At 41.3% G+C, this 22,254-nt stretch overlaps 1 protein-coding gene across 6 annotated transcripts in view; it reads left to right on the top strand.

Moving 5' to 3' along the window:
- The window catches only part of LIN54 (lin-54 DREAM MuvB core complex component), a 63,475-nt gene that overhangs the window by 30,894 nt on the left and 10,327 nt on the right, over positions 1 to 22,254 (top strand). For all 6 annotated transcript variants that reach the window (XM_073340514.2, XM_073340516.1, XM_073340517.2 and 3 more), the window contains exons 3-7: positions 6,959 to 7,079; positions 11,615 to 11,760; positions 11,885 to 12,040; positions 20,161 to 20,377; positions 22,048 to 22,121. In XM_073340514.2, the coding sequence (XP_073196615.1) occupies positions 6,959 to 7,079; positions 11,615 to 11,760; positions 11,885 to 12,040; positions 20,161 to 20,377; positions 22,048 to 22,121 (714 nt within the window). The remainder of the gene's footprint in view (positions 1 to 6,958; positions 7,080 to 11,614; positions 11,761 to 11,884; positions 12,041 to 20,160; positions 20,378 to 22,047; positions 22,122 to 22,254) is intronic.

Here is a 22,254-nt window from a genome sequence, read left to right as displayed (position 1 = left end):
AATTCCTGACTAATGTTGATTTTTAATGTTTGACTGTTCCCTACTGATTTCTTTTTTACTTCCATTGTTAATGTTAAGGTTGGCAGAATATCTTTAAAAGAGGCTGTGACTCCTGACTTGGCACAGGAACATTTAAAAATGGATCAATTCCTGCCATTTGGCTTGAGTTGTAGGGCTGATGCTGGCAGTTTAAAAAAAAGCTAAAGGAAAAAATGCATAAGTTATGTTGCACTCTCAGGTTGTAGCATTTATGATTTTCCTCTTGCCCGTGGCATCTGAGACATGAAAGGCTGTGATTCTTTCCGATTGTCCTCCGCTATTTTCTTGCCTTAAGGAATCCTGAAGATTTTCCTGATTAATTGATTTATGTCTGATTGCAAGGCTTTAAGAATCACTGCTCTACAAAACAAACTTGCTCTTCCCCTTTGGTTTCTTTTATAAAACAGATGAAACTGTTTGCATTTGGCTTTTCAAAAGCTACAATTAATGTTTTTGATTAAAAAAACACACACACCCATAAAGCTATGCCATCTGCAGGCATGTTTAATATGTAAGAGATCCATAAGGGTAGATTATTGCTTAGTGTGGGTAAAGTGGTCTACTGTGTCAGTTTCTCAATGAAAAGGGCTGATCATGTGATGCTGGGTCTTTTTTCAGCTGGTTCTTCAGAGAAGTTTATGTAGTAGTGTCAAAGGCGAACCAGTGATAGGGGAAGCATTCTGGAGGAGAAGAAGACCAGGTGGCAAACAAGGAAGCACAGGAAAGCAAGGGATATAGAGGAGGGGAATGGATGGGATTGGGGAGAAAAAAATGCAGACCAAGAGTCAGCAGTGTGACTAACTGTTTTAAAAACAACAAAGCACTTATTGCAACAAAGACAACAAACCACTTCCCTAATACTGCTTTTTCCTTGTAAGAAATTCCTGTAGGTATCACAGGGATGTTATGTCATTGCAAATGGGAGAGAAATCCATGATCCACAAGATCATGAATGTGAGGGAAGGTGTTCTGTGAGGGAAAGATAATCTCACTATTAAGATCTTGTCCACACTTACAAAGTTTGATAATCCTGATCTAGGAGATTAATGGTGACAGAGGGAGTCAGGAGATCCAGGTTCTCTTTCTGGCTCTGATTAACTTCTCAGTTCCCCCATGTGTTAAATGGTGATGCTACTCCCCTACCTCAAGGATTTTGTGAGGCTTAATTAATTGATTTGTAAAACCATTTGAGATCCTCCAATGGAAGGCTTTGTGAAGAGCTCATAATTTATCTTATTTATTTATTTAAAATGCTGTTTGACTCTGAAAAGTGAATTGATTAAAATTAGCCTAGGATCTGAGAATCTAACTGTGTTCTTAGCATACATCATCATCAGTATTAAAAGTTTTGCAGGTCATGTTAGACCAGAGGTGGGCAAACTACGTTCCGCGGGCCACATCCAGCCTACGGGACCGTCCTGCCTGGCCCTTCAGCTCCCAGCCAGGGAGGCTAGCCCCCAGACCCTCCCCTGCTGTCCCCCGTTCCCCGCAGCCACACAGCCGCACAGGCAGCTGGCTCCGTCCGGGCGGTGGGGCTGCGAGCTCCTGCTGCTCTGAGCAGCATGGCAAGGGGGTGGGGAGTGGGGGGGGTTGGATAAGGGGCAGGGAGTTCCGGGGGGCAGTCGGGGGACAGGAAGCAGGGTAGGGCAGAGTTCTGGGGGGGGGGTCAGGGGATGGGGAACATGGGGGGTTGGATAGGGTGTGGGAGTCCCGGGGGGCCTGTCAGGGGGAGGGGATGTGGATGGGGGAGTAGGGGCAATCTGGGGACAGGGAGCAGGGGGGGGTTGGATAGGGGGTGGGGTCCTGGGGGGCCTGTCAGGGGGCAGGGGTGTAGATAGAGGGCGGGGGGGGGAGTCAGGGGCGGGAAGTGGAAGGGAGCGGATAGGGGGCAGGGGCCAGGCTGTTTGGGGAGGTACAGCCTTCCCTACCCGGCCCTCCAGTTTTGCACCCCGATGTGGCCCTTGGGCCAAAAAGTTTGCCCACCCCTGTGTTAGACCTTCAGTTACACCAGTACAGCCCCATTGTCTTCCAGTTTGGACCTTAAGTAACTGGTACAATCCCATTACTTTGGAAAAGGCAAAACTAATTGGAATTTAATAAAACATTCTATAGAATCCAGGTCCCTCTCTTAGTGCTATATTGAATCTGCAATACTACTGAGAGTAAAATGCCTTATAAACTTGGGCCTTGACTATGTGAGGAAAGGTTTGCTGGTATAGCTATACCAGCAAATCTTCCTAGTGTAGAAGCAACTTACACTGGCAAAAGAGAGCTTTTGATGATCTAACTTATACCAGTTCTCTAGCTGAAATAAACTGTACGAGCAAAAGGACTCTTTTGATAAATGCATCTATACCAGGGCTTTTGCCAGCATAAAAATATAATAAAAAAATCACACCCCAGCCCCCATTACTATACTAGCAAAAGTTTTGAGTGCAGATCTGGCCTTACTTATGCCTCTTTCTAATCTTATGCCCAGACCGATCTCCACTCCAATTGCTAAGTTAGCCTAAATGAATTTGTCTTGCTGTGATAACTGGTAGAGCCAATAGATTGCAATAGAAATTTCAGGCTCCTGTGCCAGGGCTATTTTGGCAAAGCAAATCTTTTAAGCCACCTCAAGGGTATCTGCTCTTCAAATTAAAAACCACCATTCTCTCCTCCCCGTCCCTGTTCCAAACCCTGCTCCCTGAACCTGTTTCTTCAAGCTCAATCATCTTTCCTGAAAAATGGCTGTGGTACCTCTCTTCACCTTTGCTCTCTGACGCCTCCAGATTTGATCTGAGAGAATACTGTGTATAGGTTAGTTGTATTTGCACGTATAGGTCAGAATCATCGAGCATATTCTTGTATAAGCATATTCTAATCTAACAGATAAGGGCAAAATCTGCCTTTAGATACATGCATGCTGTTCCCATTGAGCTGTGAGTGCACATCCCAGGGCAGAATTTTACCCTTACTATAAATAAAGACACTTGCAAAGCAGCCTGTTTGTATTCTCTCAGGAGCGGAGGGCTGTGTGCATTTCTCTTGTGAAATTGCCACATTACATTTCCTTCGGGGAGAGCTGCTTGCGGGGAAGATTCTTCACACTCCAATTCAAAGAAACTAGTAGGGCTGGTCAGAAACTTCACCGGAAAATACTAGTTCATCAAACTTGAAATTTCTTGCGAAAGCAAGTTGGGTTTGATTAACCTTAGATGAATCAGAGGCAGGGTTCTGTCAGAAACCTGCCTGGTTCCCTGCCTGCTGTGGAGCTGGAGGCCCTGGAAGCCTCAGCTCTGACCAGGGTTCAATTCCCAGCTCCGCCTCAGGGAGTATGGAAGCTCTGGGATGGGCTCCCGAGTTCCAGGATCTGCAGCTCCAGGGCAGCCCCCCACGCGGCTGCCCCGGACTGGGGACCCCAGGACTTCCAGACTGCTGGGCCAGCTGGGTATTTGGGATGCCCACTGTCCCAGGAGTCTGGAAGCTCTTTCATTCCTGGTCTGGGGAAGTCCGCATGGCAGGGCTGCTCTAGAGCTGCAGAACCTGGGAGCTCTGGGCAGCTGCTGAGTAAAATTGACATTCTTGTTAGACACAAGTAAATAGAATTAGTTGCAATCTGTTTCTGCAGCAGTTATCCCCTCCTGTTCCCCCCTCTCCTGATCTCCTGACCTGATCTCCTCATCACCCAGGCTTGTAACCTCCTACTTCGCAAAAAACAACAACCACCAAAACTCTAGTTTGAGTGTTCCTAAAATATATTCACGTGAGCAGCAGCCTGATATATGGCAGGGCTTTAAAACAAGGTTAATCGCTATTCATTAGTAATAACGAATGTCATCTCAAACAAAGGTGTTCCTGCCAGATGTGGATTGTATGCTGAACTAGCTTGGCTTTTTGACATCACTTGTCGCTTCAGAGAGTAACAGTGACTGAATTACAGTAATAGTCCACAGCAGGTGAGACTGATTTCTGACAGGGCAGAGACAATTTCAGGGGGTTATTAGTAGATGGATATTTGTCGTCACAGGTGTGTGTGCATTTATGAGACTTTTTTAAATTGTTCAAGCAATTTTACTGAAAAATATCTCTTTAAAATAAATGTGTTTTCGGATTTTAAACATCTGCCCATCATGGTAGTATCTATTATTAGAGCTAACTCTTAACTTTCATTAAACCTACATGCTACACAATTATACGCTGCAATGTATGAGCAATGTAGATGAGATCTGCTCTTTCCAAACAATTAAATATAATGTACGAATAATATTTTTTTCTCTCAAACTTCTGTTTTCTAATTTCTGTCTCCTTATGTTCTAACAAACTTTCATTTGGGCTAATAGTAAATTTTGCCCCATTTTAAGGCTTTAGACGCATACTCTATTATATTTTCTTTCCACATTTTTAAAAGATATTTTGATCTTTTGGTTCTGTACTTTCTGAAACTGAAGAGAAAATCAGTGCCGAGGCATAGAGTAGTATGTACAGTATATGAGGAGAATAAATCTCCAGGCCACAGCTGGACTTGATTCACAGACTGTATAAGGTAGAGCTTTTCTCTCTGGAATAATTTGCACTGCAGTGCAGAGGAGTGCATGGTTTCTGTTAAATTAGATCTGTTTTCTAGCTGTGTCTGATTTTAAATCCATCTTATGTTTGCTGCTGTTGGCTGAGTACAGCTGAGGGAGGACAGAGGCATGGTTTGTTTTACTAGGGAGGTTTCATTGTTAAGATGGTAACACTTAATGCCTTGAAAAGGACGGCAGCCAACGTGCTAGGATGATCCTCCAGGCAGTTACAGGCCTAATGCCTCCCACAGCCATCACTAGATGTGAGCCCTGACTCCTCCAGTGGTGCTGGCTGTATAACTCGTATCACAGAGTACACTGCTGTGATCTGAAATGACCCAACTGCCAGTTCTTGTTTGAAGGTCTCTGAGCTGATGGTGTGCTGATGGCAGATCAATTTTAAAACTGCAGCATTTCTTAAAAACAAAACATCATGAATGCTTTTAGTCAGTGATTAATATAACTAGGGTTTTCTATAGGAGATCACAGAAACTAGCCCACTTGGCAATAACTTCCTCTGAACAGCCTCTTTACTGTGGCTATATAAAATCATAAGTTACAAATCCAAATTCTTGCATTGTTCACAGATTCTATTCTCCATAGGTTACTCTAGAGTGAAATGTAATTATGGTTTTGATCCCAAGTTTAGGGCCTGATTCTCTACTCTGCTGTCAGTTTTATGGCGTGACAACTCTGTTCAAGTCATTGGAATTACACTGGTGTAAATCTGGTGGTGCTGAGTGGGAAAAATAAACTTCTAATCTACCACACTGGTCATTGTCAGGGCTGACTTTTGGTCAGAGTGCCACAGTAGGTGAGCCAAAATTTTTCTCCAGTCAAGTTGGCTCACTTCCAAAAACACATAATTAGGAGGGGATATTCTTAAAGATGGAAATGGCATTCTTACCGCAAGGTGTTTCACCACTGACACACTCCAGCTTCATTGCCTCTTTCCACTGCATGACTATTTGGGGGTGGGCTGAAAGATCCAAGGGGCTTTGAACATCCTGTTTGTATGTTTTCTCATCCCAAGGTGAGATTGTAGGCTTCTTTTATCCCACTGGCAGAAATGGAGGAGGGGGGCGGTGGCGGGAGGCTAAGGAGGAACTAGACCATGACCTTGTAACTTAAGGGACAACTGGACAGAGATGTGGTCTGCTCTCCCACTATCACCCAATCTGCCTGTTGGTATTTGGGGACCAGCAACCAGCCCATTCTTCCTCCAAAGGGTCCTCATATCCCCCCCACAATTCCCCTTCTATTCATTTAGAGTATAGGCCCTTCTGACCCTTGCCCCCACACAATGCCCAGAAGCTAAAGGTAGAGCCATCCCTACTTCCATATCTAGCATACTGAGGCCGTGGGCCTCAATTTATACCTGCTGACTGGTAACAGACAGCTGCAGGGAGCTTTTGTGGCCAACAAATTAAAATATATCCTAGTTACTGGAAAAAGATACCTTAATTCTAAATCAGTAACCCACAACTCTTTGCCCGCTGGATACCGGTATCAGATTTGATCACTAACACAACCTAGTGCTCTATTGAGGAGGTCAGGTTTTGATTTCCATAAATTGGATGGGGAGATGAAAGGCTTGTTTATAAATCTTAGGTTGGACCTGAGCTCCCTCAACCAACTAAAATTACCTGTCTCTTATCAAGCCATATTTTCGAAGACTTGAATCAGTCTTCACAGGTATGGAAGGTTCGCTGCAGGAAAAAAGTACCCTTTGTTTCTGTGTCCAGAAATTTGCAGCTATTTAAAAGTAAGTGTCAAGAGTTCCCAGGGATTGATAGCATTTTCTTACAACAGATGCTGAACATGGTTTCTCTATCACCAGCTGTGCCGTAGAAGTGTGCTGCCAGGTTGGGATACATGGACCAACACTTCCAAAACACAGTTTCCTTCAGTGACTCAGACTAGGAATAAATACCTTGTTTGAAATGTTATAACTTTTTAAAAATCTCACTTCTGTATCCGCAAATATGCTTCAACTTCTTAAATAAAACTCTGGGTGAGCGTGGAAACAATTTTAGGACTTCTGCCCGAGGGTCTTTTATGACCAGACATATTTTGGAAGAGATTTACTCTATCTGGAAAAGAAATAGTTTTGCTATGCTGCACCTTTGTTTACTTCTCTGGCTGACCAAATGGCACCAATGACAACCTAATTCTCTCCCTAGGGAAAAATTGGGGTTGGAATGGGAGGGAAACAACAGCAGAATATTATGGATGAATCACTTCTGCTCAACTATATAAGTGTTGTCCCCTCCCCTTTATTAGGAACCTTGCAAAATTGTATTTCAAATCCCAACAGTATGAGGTTATTTTAAAATTCTTTTCTCTCTCTCTCTATGTCCCTCTTTCAGATTGCTAAGAAGACCCGAACACCAACTTCTGGTCCAGTAATCACCAAGCTGATCTTTGCAAAACCAATTAATAGCAAAGCGGTTACAGGACAGACAACTCAAGTGTCGCCAGTCATTGCAGGTTGTACTTCTTTATGACTTGTTTTGCTGTACTGTTTTTCAAGGGCTGTGGAATGAAATGGCAATACTGAATACAAATCGTGCTGTTCATTTACTGTAGCTTTTGATGCTACGTGAAGTGCATCGAATTTCAGAATTTACAAGTTTAAAAGAACTTATAGCTAATATGTAGCTGCTTAAGATGGTATACCACAACTGCATGTTTTTGTTTTTTATATCAGACCTCAGTCATTCAGATTGCTAGCTGTGAAAGTATTTGCATGCTAATAAGCTTTAAAATTGCTAATAAAAACTAAACAGATCAGATATCGATAATACAGTATTTATTTTTATGCAATTCAAAAAAAGCTATCCAAGACTCTAAGTATTTTGAAATTATGTTAAACACACAATCGTGTGTAAGAAGGAAATTGCATCTTATTAATAACATTGGCTTTTTTGGCTAAAGCCTGGAATGAGGTCTCTGAGACAGTGGGAATGAATTAGGTCAATAAATGTATACTGATGTAGTTCATCAGCAGGTATGTTGGGTCACACTTCCTTATTTTTAAATCCTATGCTGTGTAGCAGTTGCAGGGACACAATCAACTTGAAGTCTTAGAGTTTAAAAAATAGCTTAAAGTCTTTGCACCTGTCCTGGAGTACCCCTGCCAGTTTTTATGTTTGTATAAGTTCACCTTCTGTTTTTTCTTAAGATGCTTTTCTTTTCCCTGATGCTCTGTGGAAAAAGTCCTCACAGACAGAATGGACTGACAGATTCAGTATGCAGAAAGTGCTAGCAAATGTGTAAAGTGAATGAACTGAAAAAAGAAAGTAAATTATTTTTTCCTCTAATCTTTTCCATTTATTGTAATTGTAAATATTACTTGTTGCAGACAATATTTTCAGACAGAAATGTGACTTTTTAAAGCTTACAGTGCCCCTTTAATGAAATTGCATGGTGTGTCCATGTATAGGTGCTTACTTTCATAGAAATGTCTATAAATATAAACAAACATAACGAGAAATGATTTTCTACTTTGGGAAATAATCAGCTTGGTTTTGCCCTCTCCATTTTGTACTTTCAGCTCTTCTAGACCAGTGGTTCTCAGCCTGTGGTCTGCAGACCACATCTAAGGGGTCCGTGAAAGACTTAGTCTGAAAACTGACTGAACAGAATTCAGCTATATATAATACAGACAGTAGATTTCCAAAGGGGTCCGCAAAGCCATTTGAAATCTTCTAGGGTCCTGCAAATGAAAAAAGCTTGAGAACCACTGAGACAATGTATACATTCAGTGTTGAGTATTGCCAACATAAATATAAAAATAAGATCTAGGAGATGCTGTAAATTATCTCTTAAAACAAATATGAAAGATAAGGAGTCTGTAGAGCTTGGAAATAGGTGGTTCTTCAACTTCTGAGAGAGCCACGTAGGCCCCAGTCCTGTGAAGTCTGATGACATACTGAACTTTATGCATAAATCTTTGCAGGATTGAGGCCTTGAGTGGCCCATGAAAAGACACAACTATCTCTGCAAGGTTCCTTTTAACTTTTTATCCATATAAGCTGCATGTGATATGAATTACAACCCTTTTCTTATCTGGCTTTGCTTTCTGTTCCTTACTGCTGCACCTGATTTTCAGTTTAAGTAGTATTTCTGTCTTTTCCCGGTTTCCATGTTTTTCTGAAAGAAAGTAGCTTCTGCTTTCCTTTCGCCACTCTCTGAAAATTTGGTCTTAAACTTCTAGTTGGGAAGTTTATTAATTGTATTTATACAACTTAACACCCCCCCCCCCAAAAAAAAGCCTTGCACAAAACCATATTAAATTTTCACTAATAATATATGAAAGAGTGGAAATTAGCTAAGACCAGGACCATAGCAAGAAATTTACATGTAAGAACATGCCATTTTATAATTTCTGCTAAGTCTGTTTCCACTGCAGTATTGGAACAGAAACACAAAATTGACAATTAATTTAGTTTTTTTGAAAAGATTTGTATTTCAACTTCATTTCTTTTAAACCAATGTGCTAGAATCAGGACTTCTTTCTCCCAGTCCATGTAAGAAAAGCATCACTGATAGGTGGAACTCCTGCTCTGAAAAGGGGAAAAGTGTTTTTAAAGATGTGTTCACCAAGCTTTGCCAGCTGAGAGAGTCTTTGGCCTTCACTCACAGAGAGGGTGTGGCACGTGTGCTTGCTGATATTTTTTAAGCTGACTGGGAGGATCTTACAACTTCTAGCTTTTAGCTTCCTAAAGTTTTAAGTAAATGTAAACAGTGAGCCTTCCAATTAGGAAGGAAGGAAGGAAAAACAAGAGTGGTGCTCAGGGGATAGACAGAGAAGGGGAAAGCGGCTGTCTTCAGAAAAACAAACTGGAAACATTGACAAGTATTGAAGGTGAGGTTTTTATATCATGTTTGTAAGAACATCATGTTTCTTTAAGGGCTATTAGTAACAATGAAGTTGTATTTTTTTATTGTACATTTTTACTAAACTTATATAATTTTTTAGTCTTGTGTATATCCTCCTGGGGGAGGGGATTTTTCACTAGGATAATGTTGTTTCAAGGGGGTTGTGGAACTCTGTTGACGTGTCTGTCATCTTACTGTTTAATTCTTTCTCTTGTCTTTGTCCCTTGCCTGTAGAGCAAATACTTTCATCTTGACCAAAAATGCAGGGGAAAGTAACTTGGCTTTTTAAATATTTGATGCTATTGTACATGGAAGATGTGAGCACAGGGGAGCAGTTGATCTCAGTAGTTCCCATTCCCGTTGGAGCATCCATTTGCAATAGGCTGGTGGACTGGTGTCCCACCAATTTTCCCAGTGTCATCGTTTCTTGCTCTGCATTCTGACTCCAATTGCCACCGTTTCGCCTTTTTATTTCCATTTTATTTATTTTGTTTTATTTCAGTTTTTTCCCACCAATTTCCCACCACTGCCCCCGGGCTGGATCTAACTCCTATTGAAATTAATGGGTGTGTTTCCATTGACTTCATTGGAAGTGAGATTGGGCCACAGTAGCCCTAAGCTACTCAGTGTGGGCCCCCAGTGGTCGCTGTGTCAGCCTGGGCTGCCTGCTAGGAGAAGAGAAGGTTGGGCTCGTGAGCTGCTCCTCTTACACATGACCTGTTCCCAGGGGCTGCTGCAGGAGCAGGGTGAGAAGGCTTTTAAGGAGCCAGCTATCACAAGCACAGAGGTGTGTGTAGATCTAGAGTGGTGCGGTTTTTTTCCCACCCTCCCACAGTTCTTATGCACCCCCTGAGCTAGTCTGGTGCCTCCCTTTGGGAGACCTTGATCACAGTCCTGCTGTAGAGCCTGCAGAGGAGCTCATACTTTTTCTGTGGAGCTGTCAAAACAGGCCTATTAACTTTGGATTTTCTTTTTTTCTAAAAGCAATCTAAGAAAAATGGATTATGACCTCATGCAGACTGCCAGTTTTGGGACCTAAACTCCTTAATTATATCCCTCCTAAAGTGAATGCAAATGAAAAAAATCCCACTAGAATTAACAATGAGGTTGGATACTTGTGTCCCTATTTTACGAAATATTTCTTACCAATATAAAGTCAGTCCCATATGAGCGTCACCTCCTGCTTTCCACCACTTCTGCTCTGTTGCATCCTTTGTGTCCTGTTGGTAGGGCAGCGGGGCTAAATCAGCAGTGCACTTGCCAGCATCAAGCTCTATGTGAAAGGGTTTATGACCCTCCATGTTTTCTAATAGAAATAGCAATGAGATTTTGGTGCCACTTGTTTAAGCTTGTTACCATTGCCTGTCATCTAGGAGCAGATGTTTATTCAGGTTGCACTTTGATCTGGGGATAGCACATTTACATTGCTCAGTGATACATAAAATACAAGAAACAAATCCTGAAGGAACAAACTTACAACTAATGTCTACAGATAAACTAACAAAACCTCCCCTCACCGTCCTAAAATAGCTCATTTTTGTTGATTGGCTTTTTAATCTTTCAGTGGGTTGTACTGAATACGCAGAAGCATCTTCTGAGTATGCTGGTCTTCCTGAAAAATGGGAAAGTCTCTGGGTGTTTGCGCAGCAGGCATTTATCAAGAAGGCTGGGGCAGGGTGATAGTAAGTCTCTTGCCAGAACTAGCTTTTTGTGTAGGGCACCATGATGTCAGAGTAGTGCAGAGAAGATTGAGCTAAAACTCAGCTCTGGGAGTAAGGAATCATCAGTGAAACATATTGAAGATGTCAATGTAAATTTAACTTTTCAAGGTATATTTAGACATGAGGTTTATTTGGAAAACTCCCAAAAGCAATGTGCTTGCTTTTAAGGTGGTTTTCCTCTGACTATTTCCTTGCCCATTAAACATAATCTAAATAATATTGGTGTCACTCCCTGTTAAACATGGTCTAAATAATATAGTGTCGCTCCAATGATATCAAGGTAACTTTCCCTTTGAGGTGGTGTCAAGGTGCATTAGCATTCTGCTAGCATCCATGATATGGAAAGAAACCTTTTGCTTGTGAGGCTGTCACAAACAAACATGCAAGTAATTAGGGTGACCTTGTGTCTCTTGTTTACAGGTAGGGTTCTTTCACAGACTACTCCGGGAACACCACCGAAGACCATAACCATCTCTGAGAGTGGAGTTATTGGGCCTTCTTTAAGTTCTACAACGCAACAGACACCTAATAAAATAGCTATCTCCCCGCTGAAGTCCCCTAATAAGGTAAAACACCTTGCCTTTTGCGTAAGTGTGTTGTGTATGTATGCAGTGCACTGAAGAAGCTCTGGTAGGGTGCAATTGTTTACTGCAGAATGAATTTAATCAGCTTCTTCATTTTGCTTGGCAGTTGACAGTGGTGTCGGTGGCCTCGCAGCCTCCGAACTCCCCTCAGAAGACGGTGGGTGTTCCTCTGAATGTAGCTTTAGGACAGCAGATCCTCACAGTGCAGCAGTCAGCACCCTCTTCCCCTGGCAAGGCCATAGTCAACCATACGACTGCTCAGGTATATATTGGCTTTCCTTGTACTGTACAGTTTTATCTTCCATGAGTCAGCTGCAATTTCCACTCTCTGTCTGAGAGCACTCAGCTGTCACAGGGTGTTCTTGTTTATGGGGACTGCCAGACACCAGAAGCATCACCTGTGGAGCGAGCAGTCTTACTACCCAAGAGCCAAAATGAATGCTATTAAATCTGAGATCACTAAGCATGCAGAGGGAAGCCAGGCAGTTAGACAGTGACTTATCAAAGCTGGGGAATTGAATGGTCCATCAGCTGCTTTTTAAATAGGAGAAGAACAGAAGCTAAATCTATAAATATGTAAATAGGACTTTAAACTTGTTTTACTGATTAGCTGTAGAAAGCCTCTGTCTCTTTTTGGTTTGACTGCATTACATTTGCTTTAGGCTATTTTCCTGCCTCTTAGAACTGCACAAATGTGGCATTATTTTGTCTCATCAGAATGATAGAAACTGAAATATGGCTAAATAAAAGTAAGAACGGCAGTTACTAGGAGGTGCTGCAAATCATTTTCCGTTTGGAGGCACTTATGTGGCACCTTCACTAGATGCTTGGGTTTAAGGAAGAGTTCAGAATGTAGGGCTTGAATCTCAGAGGTTTTCCAAACCTCCTGGGAGATGGTGGGCACTCTGCTTTCCACAAATCAAGCCCCAATCTGTAAGGCTGTTCCATTTCTTTATACAGAATTGTTTCTTCTTTCAAACTGTGGTGTCTTCCACAAGTACAGAAGTCTTGGACCAGGCCAAACCAGTGACAGTGAACTCAGGATTTTCAGGCTGTTGAATACAATGTGTTAGCAAAGGCTGTTTTTGAAAACCTGACACTTCTTCCACATTTTGTTGTGAGTGGAAAAGGAGTAATGTGTTCAAAATCAGCTGAAAATCAGCCGAAGAAGATGCAGAGTGAGCCCGTTTGATCCTTTTGGGGATCCTTGGATGAGGTTTTCCCTCATAACTTTGCAAACTGATTCAGTGCCTATTGCATATCTTCTCTGTTTAATTTTTCTTTTATTTTACTTGGTATTAACACACTATCAAGTTGCCCCACTACAAGTCCTGATTGTACAGCTGCTTCACACATGAACTCCTGTAGAAATCAATGGGAGTTCTGCGCCCAAAGAGCCTGCAGAATTGGGCCTATAGTGGGGATTAAAACTCATACCAAGTTTTAGGCTGTGTATTGCAGGAGCCTATAGCTTCAGTACACAGCACTTCTGCCAAAACTCACTTATTTATCTCTGTAGATATTTGTTACTCTCATCTTTGTGCTACTTGAGCTTTATTAGGCAGATGTTATTATCTGGTTTGCATCTTATTTTATTAAGGACTGGAAAGAAGCCTGGATTGTGGTTGAGTAAATTGAATTTTAGCAGCAGAATATCTTGATCAATTTGTGTAAGTAATAAGGGACAAACACACACAAGTAAGGAAAGAGTTAAGGCTGCTACTCTGTTTTCACTGAGAACACTTGGTCAAAATACAGCAGGTCTCTCATTTTGGCATATTATGTTCCACACATATTGTAATCCTCGAGTACTTGGGAACAATGGACATGGAGCCTTGATCTCAAAGGCACTCATGAAACTAGTGCAAAAGCTGATTTAAAACCAGAACTGGAATCTAACATCTAGTGAAATCAAACTCTTAATCTTTTTTGCTTCATCCAGCATCCAGTCCCATGCCCTTTTTAGGATGAACAAATATTTCACTCACAAAAGGAATCAGAGCTGAAAATGGAGAAAGCTGTCCACAGTTTGTGCTTGCAGAGTATGCTGTAGAAAAGAATCGAGTATCTCCCCAAACTGCTATACGTTTGCCAGATGATAGTCTGTTGTACTATATATGGTAATAAGGGATTTCCAAACAGCATCTCTTTGTCTGATTGCTCCAAAAGCTAGAGATAATACAAGCTTCTGATGCATAATAGGTTTCCGAGTGGTAGCCATGTTAGTCTGTATCAGCAAATGAAGAAGTGGGTTTTAGGCCACAAAAGCTTATGCCCAAATAAATGTATTCGTCTCTAAGGTGCCACAAGGATTCCTCGTCGTTTTTGCTGATGCATAATAGAGACTTTATACTTTTGGACGTCTGGAACGAACACTGGGTGGCTCAATTGTCTATCTTTAGAGCTGGCTGTTGGCTTGCAGTGTGGTATAACAAGACATCACTAACACCTCTATTAGGTGGTTTTCCTTTTCCTTTCATTTTTTCCCTTTTAAATTTCATCTCAGACACTCCATAATTATCCTTATAGTACGAAGCACCATGCAGTGCTGAAGATAAACAGGAAGATGGGACAACACAACCCCAATAAACATTCTAGCTCAGCTTAAAAAAAATTGTTTCTTTTGGTGAACCAGTTCTCTCTCAAGGTTATCTCACTACCAAGAGTGGCCAGTGTGTCTGACCAGGTTAAGAAACACAAGGTGGGTGAGAATGTCTTTTATTGGACCAGGTTCTGTTGGTGAGAGAGACAAGCTTTTAAGCTACACAAACTCTTCTTCAGGTCTGGGCAAGGTACTTAGACTGTCACAGCTAAATACAAGATGAAACAAATTGTTTAAGTCATTAACACATTCTAAGAGGTTTCAGAGTAACAGCCGTGTTAGTCTGTATTCGCAAAAAGAAAAGGAGTACTTGTGGCACCTTAGAGACTAACCAATTTATTTGAGCATGAGCTTTCGTGAGCTACAGCTCACTTCATCACATTCATCAGGATGAAATGAGCTGTAGCTCACGAAAGCTCATGCTCAAATAAATTGGTTAGTCTATAAGGTGCCACAAGTACTCCTTTTCTTTTTACATTCTAAGAGGTCATTCAAGGTGAAGTGGCCCATAAACATCTCTGCAGTCATAGGACAAAAAAGGTGGTTTAGGGGGTTACAAATCATTGTAAATCTGTAAGCCACTGACCCCTGCTTTTCCATCCTATGACTGCAGAGGTGTTAACTGGCCACTTCACTTTGAATGCTCCCTTAAAATATGTTAACTACTTCTTCTTAGAGTATGTGCAATGTGCCTCCTCTGGCACATGACCAGGATTCATCACCGAATTTGGTCTGCTGGTTGGATCATTAGCTGCCCAGACCCAGACCAGGTACTGACTTGGAGCACAACATGAATGCTGATCCATGCTCCCCTGTTAATTACTTATGCTAAACAAACTGTTCCACCTTGTATTTAGTTGTGACACACTGAGTACCTTTTCCAATAAGAACTCTGTGTAGCTTGAAAGCTTGTCTCTCTCGTCAACAGAAATTGGTCCAGTAAAAGATATTCCCTCACCCATCTAGTCTCTCTAATTTTCTGGGACCAACACGGCCACAACAACACTGCAAACAGGTTAAGAAAGACAGCCTCTTCAGCGCAGCCTAGTGGCTATATATTCCAATAGCACAGTTCATCAGAGGAAAACCTAGTGTGGCAATGATTGCTTTGCCCAAGATGAACCAAAATATTCACAAATAGCTATGGTTACATGCTTCTTCCAAATACCATGCCTAATAAAGCTGTTACTGAAGCATGAGCTAAGGGCTCAAATCTTTCTCTTCAAGGACTCGTTGGTGCTTTTTCTATATTCTCTTCAGGAAGGACTGTGGTTTTTGTGTCAGACTCAGACATCCGTTTATAGATTGTCCTCCAAAGACTTTGTTTCACACTATATGTTGATTGTATAGTGTAGGCGTGGGCTTTTTTATGTTGGAGGGATTGTTGTGGTTTTGCCACAGGGTGCATGTTCTGGCATTGTCTGGTGGGTCACAATTCCCAGCAAAACTTATGAAGTGTGATATTAGGTATATTGGATGTTATGCTGGCTCTTTCTAGGAAAGGAACTTCCTTTGGGTCTCATCAGGAGTTAAATATTAACTTAGTCTTTTATCGCCGGAAAAAACCTTCTTATTGCAGGAAAACCAGCCCCTTCTGAAAATAGCCATGCATCTGTGCAATGTAAAAATGTGACTTCTAGGCACGTAATGGAACATTTTTGTTTAGCTCTAAAGCAAAATAAATGGGTTTCACATTAAGCGAAGCAGCACAGTTAGATTTCCAAAGGGGTCTCCTTGTATGTAAGAACTGAGTCTTCATTTTTGCTTCTCTTTACTCTGAAAATAGCCTTTTCTTGTTGGTATTTAAATTTGCCAATAAGTCTGTGTTGCTAAAATACGAAACGGCAATATATGCTGAACCTGATGACTTCCACCTCTGCTCAGTTACTTTATTCATTTAGCGGTAAACTTGGTTGCTGACTTGCAGAAAATTGTCTGCTTAGGATCATCCCACATGAGCAATCCCTCACTGTATTTCAGCCTAGCAAAATTTATGGGCTGCTTATTAAAAAGGACTAGTGTATGGCCATATGTTCTAATTGCCTGACCTCAGAGTATGGATCTTCTGCAGTTGTGTGCTTATGGAAACAAAATGGCTTGACTTTATTAAAGATCATATCATTAACTACATTGAATGTTATTTTGGAGTGACAGTTGAACTCTAATGACTTTCTGTGAATGAGGTATCCGTACAATAAAATTCCAAGATTGTTGCTCTGTCTGTGTGTCACTTTGAAGCTTGGAATTTCTGAGTCAGTGTGAGGTGATGGAAACAGGTATAAGCATGGCAAGTCTCTCATCCTTACTCAGATTCCTTTCACAACAGTAATAGGTTTGTTAATTTTATTTGTTTATAGTCTGTTAATTTTGTTGCAATTAACATGACGTGAAATCACACTTTATTCAGCCATCTACCTATCATCCCTTTCCAAGGTGTCTTGTAACGGTCCAGAAACATACTGCATGCAGTGTTGTTGTAGCTGTGTGGGTCCCAGGATATAAAAGATTCAAGGTGGATCACATAATATCTTTTATTGGACCAGCTTCTGTTAGTGAGGGAGACGAGCTTTCCACCTTATATGTAAGCTTATGTGCGGAATACACTTGAGACAGTGAGGGGCTCTTACCGTCAATTGGCAAAGGGTTCATTGTCATGTAACAGCAACTCCTATCAGACCTGAAAACACAGTGCACCTAAAGCATTTACTGTCATGGCATTTATCTATAAAGAATGTTATGTAAGGTATCATATGAAAACAATGATATTCATGACCAATGTATTAGAAGTGAAATGTATGTATTAACACTATAGGAGAAATTATGGATATTTCCTGATATTATGCTTTAAGTTAAGTCTGTAACCAAAGAAAAAAACGGGTTTTCTTCCAGCCAGGAGGGGAAGATATTTATCTCCCCCTGTCTCTGATGTAAATTAAGCAGGTTTAGCCAAAGACAGTGGGGATTATATTTGCATACTGAGGCAATAGGAAAAGCAAATTAACTGAAGATCAACATAGACAGCTTGACATCTACACCCCAAAGAACAAACAGTGTGGGAGAGAGACTTTGTCAGGAGTTATGCTTCAAAGGATACATTTCAAAGGTGAACTGGCTTGTAAGAAGAGTGGCAAAAGACATTATGTTTATCCTTATTCTGAGGAAACCTCTTGTAGGGTGTAGGTGACTCTTGAAAATCTGGCTCCTGGTATAACTGAATACTAGCAAGCACTCCAGAAAAAGTTTTAGGTGAGAGACTGTTTTCGGTAAGATTAACTTACTAAAGTTAAGTTCTCTTCTTGTAGAAGCGTGTTATATTTTTTGTTTTATTTGTAACCACATCTGTTTCTATTAGCTTTGCTTAATATCACTTAATTCTCTGTTCTTTGTCAATAAACTTTATTCTTGGTTTTACTTGTAAGTTCTTCTCAGTGTTGTAATACTAAAGCGTGAATTCTCCGGTGAGCTACTTGGTAATTTCTGTGAGCATCCAGTGACGGGCTGGATATTGCAGAGAAATGCTCTTTCAGGAGGTTTGGGGACTAGGGTGCATAAAGTGTCACCAGCTAGACTTAGGCCTGTGCTACACTGGGGGTGGGTGGGTGGGTTCGAACTAAGATACGCAACTTAGTCGAAGTATCTTAGTTCCACTTACCTGGCCGTCTTCACGGCGGTGAGTCGACCGTGGCGACTCCCCTGTTGACTCCATTTACTCCTTCTGCCGAGGTGGAGTACAGGTGTCAATTTGGGGATCGATTTATCGTGTCTAGACAAGACGTGATAAATTGATCCCTGATAGATCGATCATAGTCATAGTAAAAGTTGGCAGCGCTTTGGAGGAGATTGTTTGTTTGGTCGTGGGTTCTAGCCCACAGAAGCTTATGCCCAAATACATTTGTTAGTCTCTAAGGTGCCACAAGGACTCCTCGTTGTTTTTGCTGATAGACTAACACGGCTACCACTCTGAAACCTATCTCCCTGTCTGTTTGTTTAGTTCCAACAAGTCTCTTTTGCTAAGGCAGAAGGGTAACAAGGTCACCCATAGTTCTGGGCTCCCTGAGAAACTGTACAATACCAGTGACTCAGCCTGGTCTTGACTGTTTTCTCACTCCATTATGTGTATATTTGATAATCTGAATTGTTGTTTAAGGGCTTAAATACACCCTAGATCTCATTCTCAGATCAAATCCTGCTCCCTTTTTAAACCTTTGTTTAATGAACTGTTGGTTATTGCTTGGATACAAGCAATCAATGCACCATAATTAAGTCACCTGAATGTTATAACATTCAGGGTCTGATCCAAAGTTCATGGAAACAATGAAAGGTTTCCACTGTCTTCCATGAGATTTGGATCATGTCCTTTAAAGAACACACATTACATTTCATATAGTAGCAAAGTCGTTCTCTGACACTGGTCCTCTCTGAAAGGAAGAGAGGAAATTCTCTGCCCACATTGGTCTGTCTATGGAAACAACACCTTAGCTATAGCTATGATTACAGATGATGTTTACTCTGCATTGCTCTTGATAATTAAGGTTACAGCACAAAAAGATTTTAAAAATACCCCAAGAAACAACTTTCTTATAAAATGTATCGAGTGGGTTTATGCTTTCAGTGAAATATAAGTAGATCTGGACTTCGCTTCTGCTCAGAACTGTAGCTGCTGAAAGTTGGAAGATGAGGAGGGAGTAGGCAGCAAGGCTGGAAAAGAAATGGAAATAGCCCATCTAGACAAGACAGTTTCATGGCATGAATCAAAATTTTGGCCGTGGGACTGAAGAGAAAAGAGCAGATTTTAGAAATATTATGGAGGAAGAAGGAACAAGTTTTGTAAGAGCCTGGATGCGAGGAGAGGAAGAAAATAAGGGAGTCAAGGTTTGGAGTTTGAGAGATAGGGAGGATGGAAAAGTTATAAGCAGTGATTGAGGAAGTCAGGTGAGCAGCAAATATGTATATTTAAAATAAACACATGCTCTCTACTCAGTGTGTAGATTGGGAAAAGCCTGAAATAATGAAGTCTCACATGTTCTAAATGTACTGCTGTCCTTGACTGCAATTTCACGTGCATGCTGCCTACCAAATTCCTTTCCTGCTTCCTCTCCCCTTTTTAAAATGTTTTTTGCTCTGGCTTCTGCTAGTGATTTCATGGATTTAAACTTGTTTACCATGTTCTCAGTACTTCCCGTTACTTCCTTTTTGTCCTTAGCCAGCCCACACACAATTGCCCACTGCTTCAAAGCCTCAAGGTTCACAGCCTCAGTTCCATTTCCATTTGGAGGCTGCAGGGTGACATGTAGGCTTCCTGTACTGAGCTGTGGAAGGGGATGCTCTACATATGCAGAGCTGAGTGGTGGAGTGACAGTGCGAGTGTGGGACATCCACTTCCACACGGACTGAAAAATCATAAAATTGATTTTGTTTTTATTCACAGTAATTTGGGGAAAGCTCTTTCTCAAACTGTCTGCTGTAGAGTCTTTGTTTATTTGACATTGGCTCTTGATTGAGGGACAGTTGGTTTTGCTTATATAAATGATTCTGGTTATTTGGGAGTCTGGTATAATGGCTTGAGAATGGGACCGAGCTCCCTTGGCCCTGCTACCGGCTCCCTCTGTGGCCTGGGGACTTAACCTTGCTGTGCCTCAGGTTTTAGTTGATAATAGTGACATGCTTCACAGAGCTACTGGGCAGGTTAATGAATTGTTCACGAGCAAATATAGGGATAGAAATGGTGACACCTCTGTACCACTGTCAAGTAACTTTGTGCTGCCTGTGTTGTTTAACAGGCTGTGAAGTCAGCAGTACAGACCTTCACTGTGGGAGGAGTGAGTACATCTCAATTTAAGACCATAATTCCCTTGGCAACGGCCCCCAATGTTCAGCAGATTCAGGTACCTGGAAGCAAATTCCATTATGTCAGACTTGTTACGGCCACAACAGCCAACAGTTCAACCCAGTCAGCCAGTCAGAATCCTAGTACCAACACACAGCCTCTTCAGCAAGGTCAGTGGTGTCAATTCATACCCTATTTTATTTGTCTAATTTAGTTTATTAAGCACTAACAAATATAACCCCCCCCCCACACACACACACACAAAGGGTAAATAACTGTCAAATGATATAAATCTGTGGCCCTGGCCAGACGCGCTAGTTTTGTACCAGGCACCTGGCTTTGAAAGGCTCTGTATCCCATTACCAACTCCAGGATGCATTTGGAAGTGCTCTGATGTTGAACTCCTCATTCCCTAGAGACTGGCTCCTGGGGTGCCTGATATGCTGTTGTTCCCAGGGAAGAATGTCAGCCACTCATCTGCTTGTTGGGGGATTGTTGCAAGTCTGATACCCTGTCCCTGCCTCAGTATGCCCAAATGTGAAATCTGGGCAGTACCATACATGCCACACTGGGATGTTGTGAGGATTAATTAATGTTTGCCCGGCCTGTTGAGATCCTTTGATAGACAGTGATTAGAACTGCAAAGTACCCCTTGTTTTTACCATGCATTTTCTGATGGTGGTGATGGAATGGACAGTAGCAAACAGAAGATTTCATGCCTGTTCTCCCCTGCGCATATTTACAAACCACTGCCACTAATGCCAAGAGGAGCTCTGCACACAGACTGATAAGAACTGTTGATCTTAAATGTGTGCAGTTTGCTAGGTGGAAGTACTGAATATTTAGTAAATACATTGTGTTGGCATAAATTGAAGGGGCCAGGGGAATGAGTTGGTGAGCAAAATTAGGGGAGAAAAGGCTGCCTAGAGAGTCTTGTTTAAGGGGAAAATGTAAGATCCAATTTGACCCTAAATTTAGGTTTTGTTGAAAACAAACTTTGACCAAACTTTAAGACAGTTGTTTTGAACAGTTGCCAGACGTTTATTTTGAATTGGTCCCATGGGACTGTTCCTATGTATTGTATAAATTCCAATAGAAAATAAAATCCTGTAATGTTTTAGTGCAGACATTGCAGCCTAGTGCTAATACTATGGTAAATTGAAAGTGAAATAGATTAGAGTGAAACTGACTAGTCTGTTTTCAGTTAGTTTTTGCATTTCTTTCTTTCCACTTGGACAACCAGCATAAATAGTGAAGAGTTAAACCAGTTTTAAAATTCCCTTGTTCCTTACAATAACACTGGTTTTAAAAAAAGCTTAGGTTTTTTTGACCTACCAGTATTCTCCCAGGACCTGATCCTGCCAAACACACATTTCTCTTTATGCGCTTGAGTAACCATCATTCATCGGTGCTTCTCATGTGTGTCAGTACTTGACTGGGGCCTAAATGAGAGAGATCTAGAGAATCAGCTGGCAATTGCTTGCAGTACTATGTTTCCTGCAAATAACAGGTTTAGCTCTATTTTCAAAGAGCTTCTGGAAAAAATTGTAATAAAATAATCACTTTATAAATTAAGTCCACTCTCAGTGCACAAGTTAAAATGTAAAAACACATAGAACAGTAAATAAAACTAAAATAAACAGGATGGAACCCAAATAAAATGTCACAAGCATAACCAAAATTCATTTAAAAAAGGCAATAAACCCCACCATCTTACACACAAAAATAAGTGTTTATTCTATGTATGTGGAAGTGATAAATTGCTTCAGGATTAAATTCTAGAGACTCTTTATAAATATGTACATATAGTGTGACATGTGATATTGTTTCTTTTAACCAGCTAAGCCAGTGGTGGTGAATGCAACTCCAGTGCGGATGTCTGTCCCAATAGTCCCAGCTCAGACTGTCAAACAGGTGAGTTCAACACGGAATCCATATTGTAGTCTCATTTCAGCTGGCAAACAGATGTCAAAATTCTGACTCTGGAGGTAAAATATTACGATTTAAATTGTTCTGCACGGATTGTTCTGCTACTCTGAAAGAAAGG

The sequence above is a fragment of the Lepidochelys kempii genome, chromosome 4, assembly GCF_965140285.1.
Source record: "Lepidochelys kempii isolate rLepKem1 chromosome 4, rLepKem1.hap1, whole genome shotgun sequence".
In the NCBI taxonomy this organism is placed as follows: domain Eukaryota; kingdom Metazoa; phylum Chordata; order Testudines; family Cheloniidae; genus Lepidochelys; species Lepidochelys kempii.
Note: the sequence above shows the minus strand (reverse complement) of the source record. Positions and strands in the feature narration are given on the sequence as shown.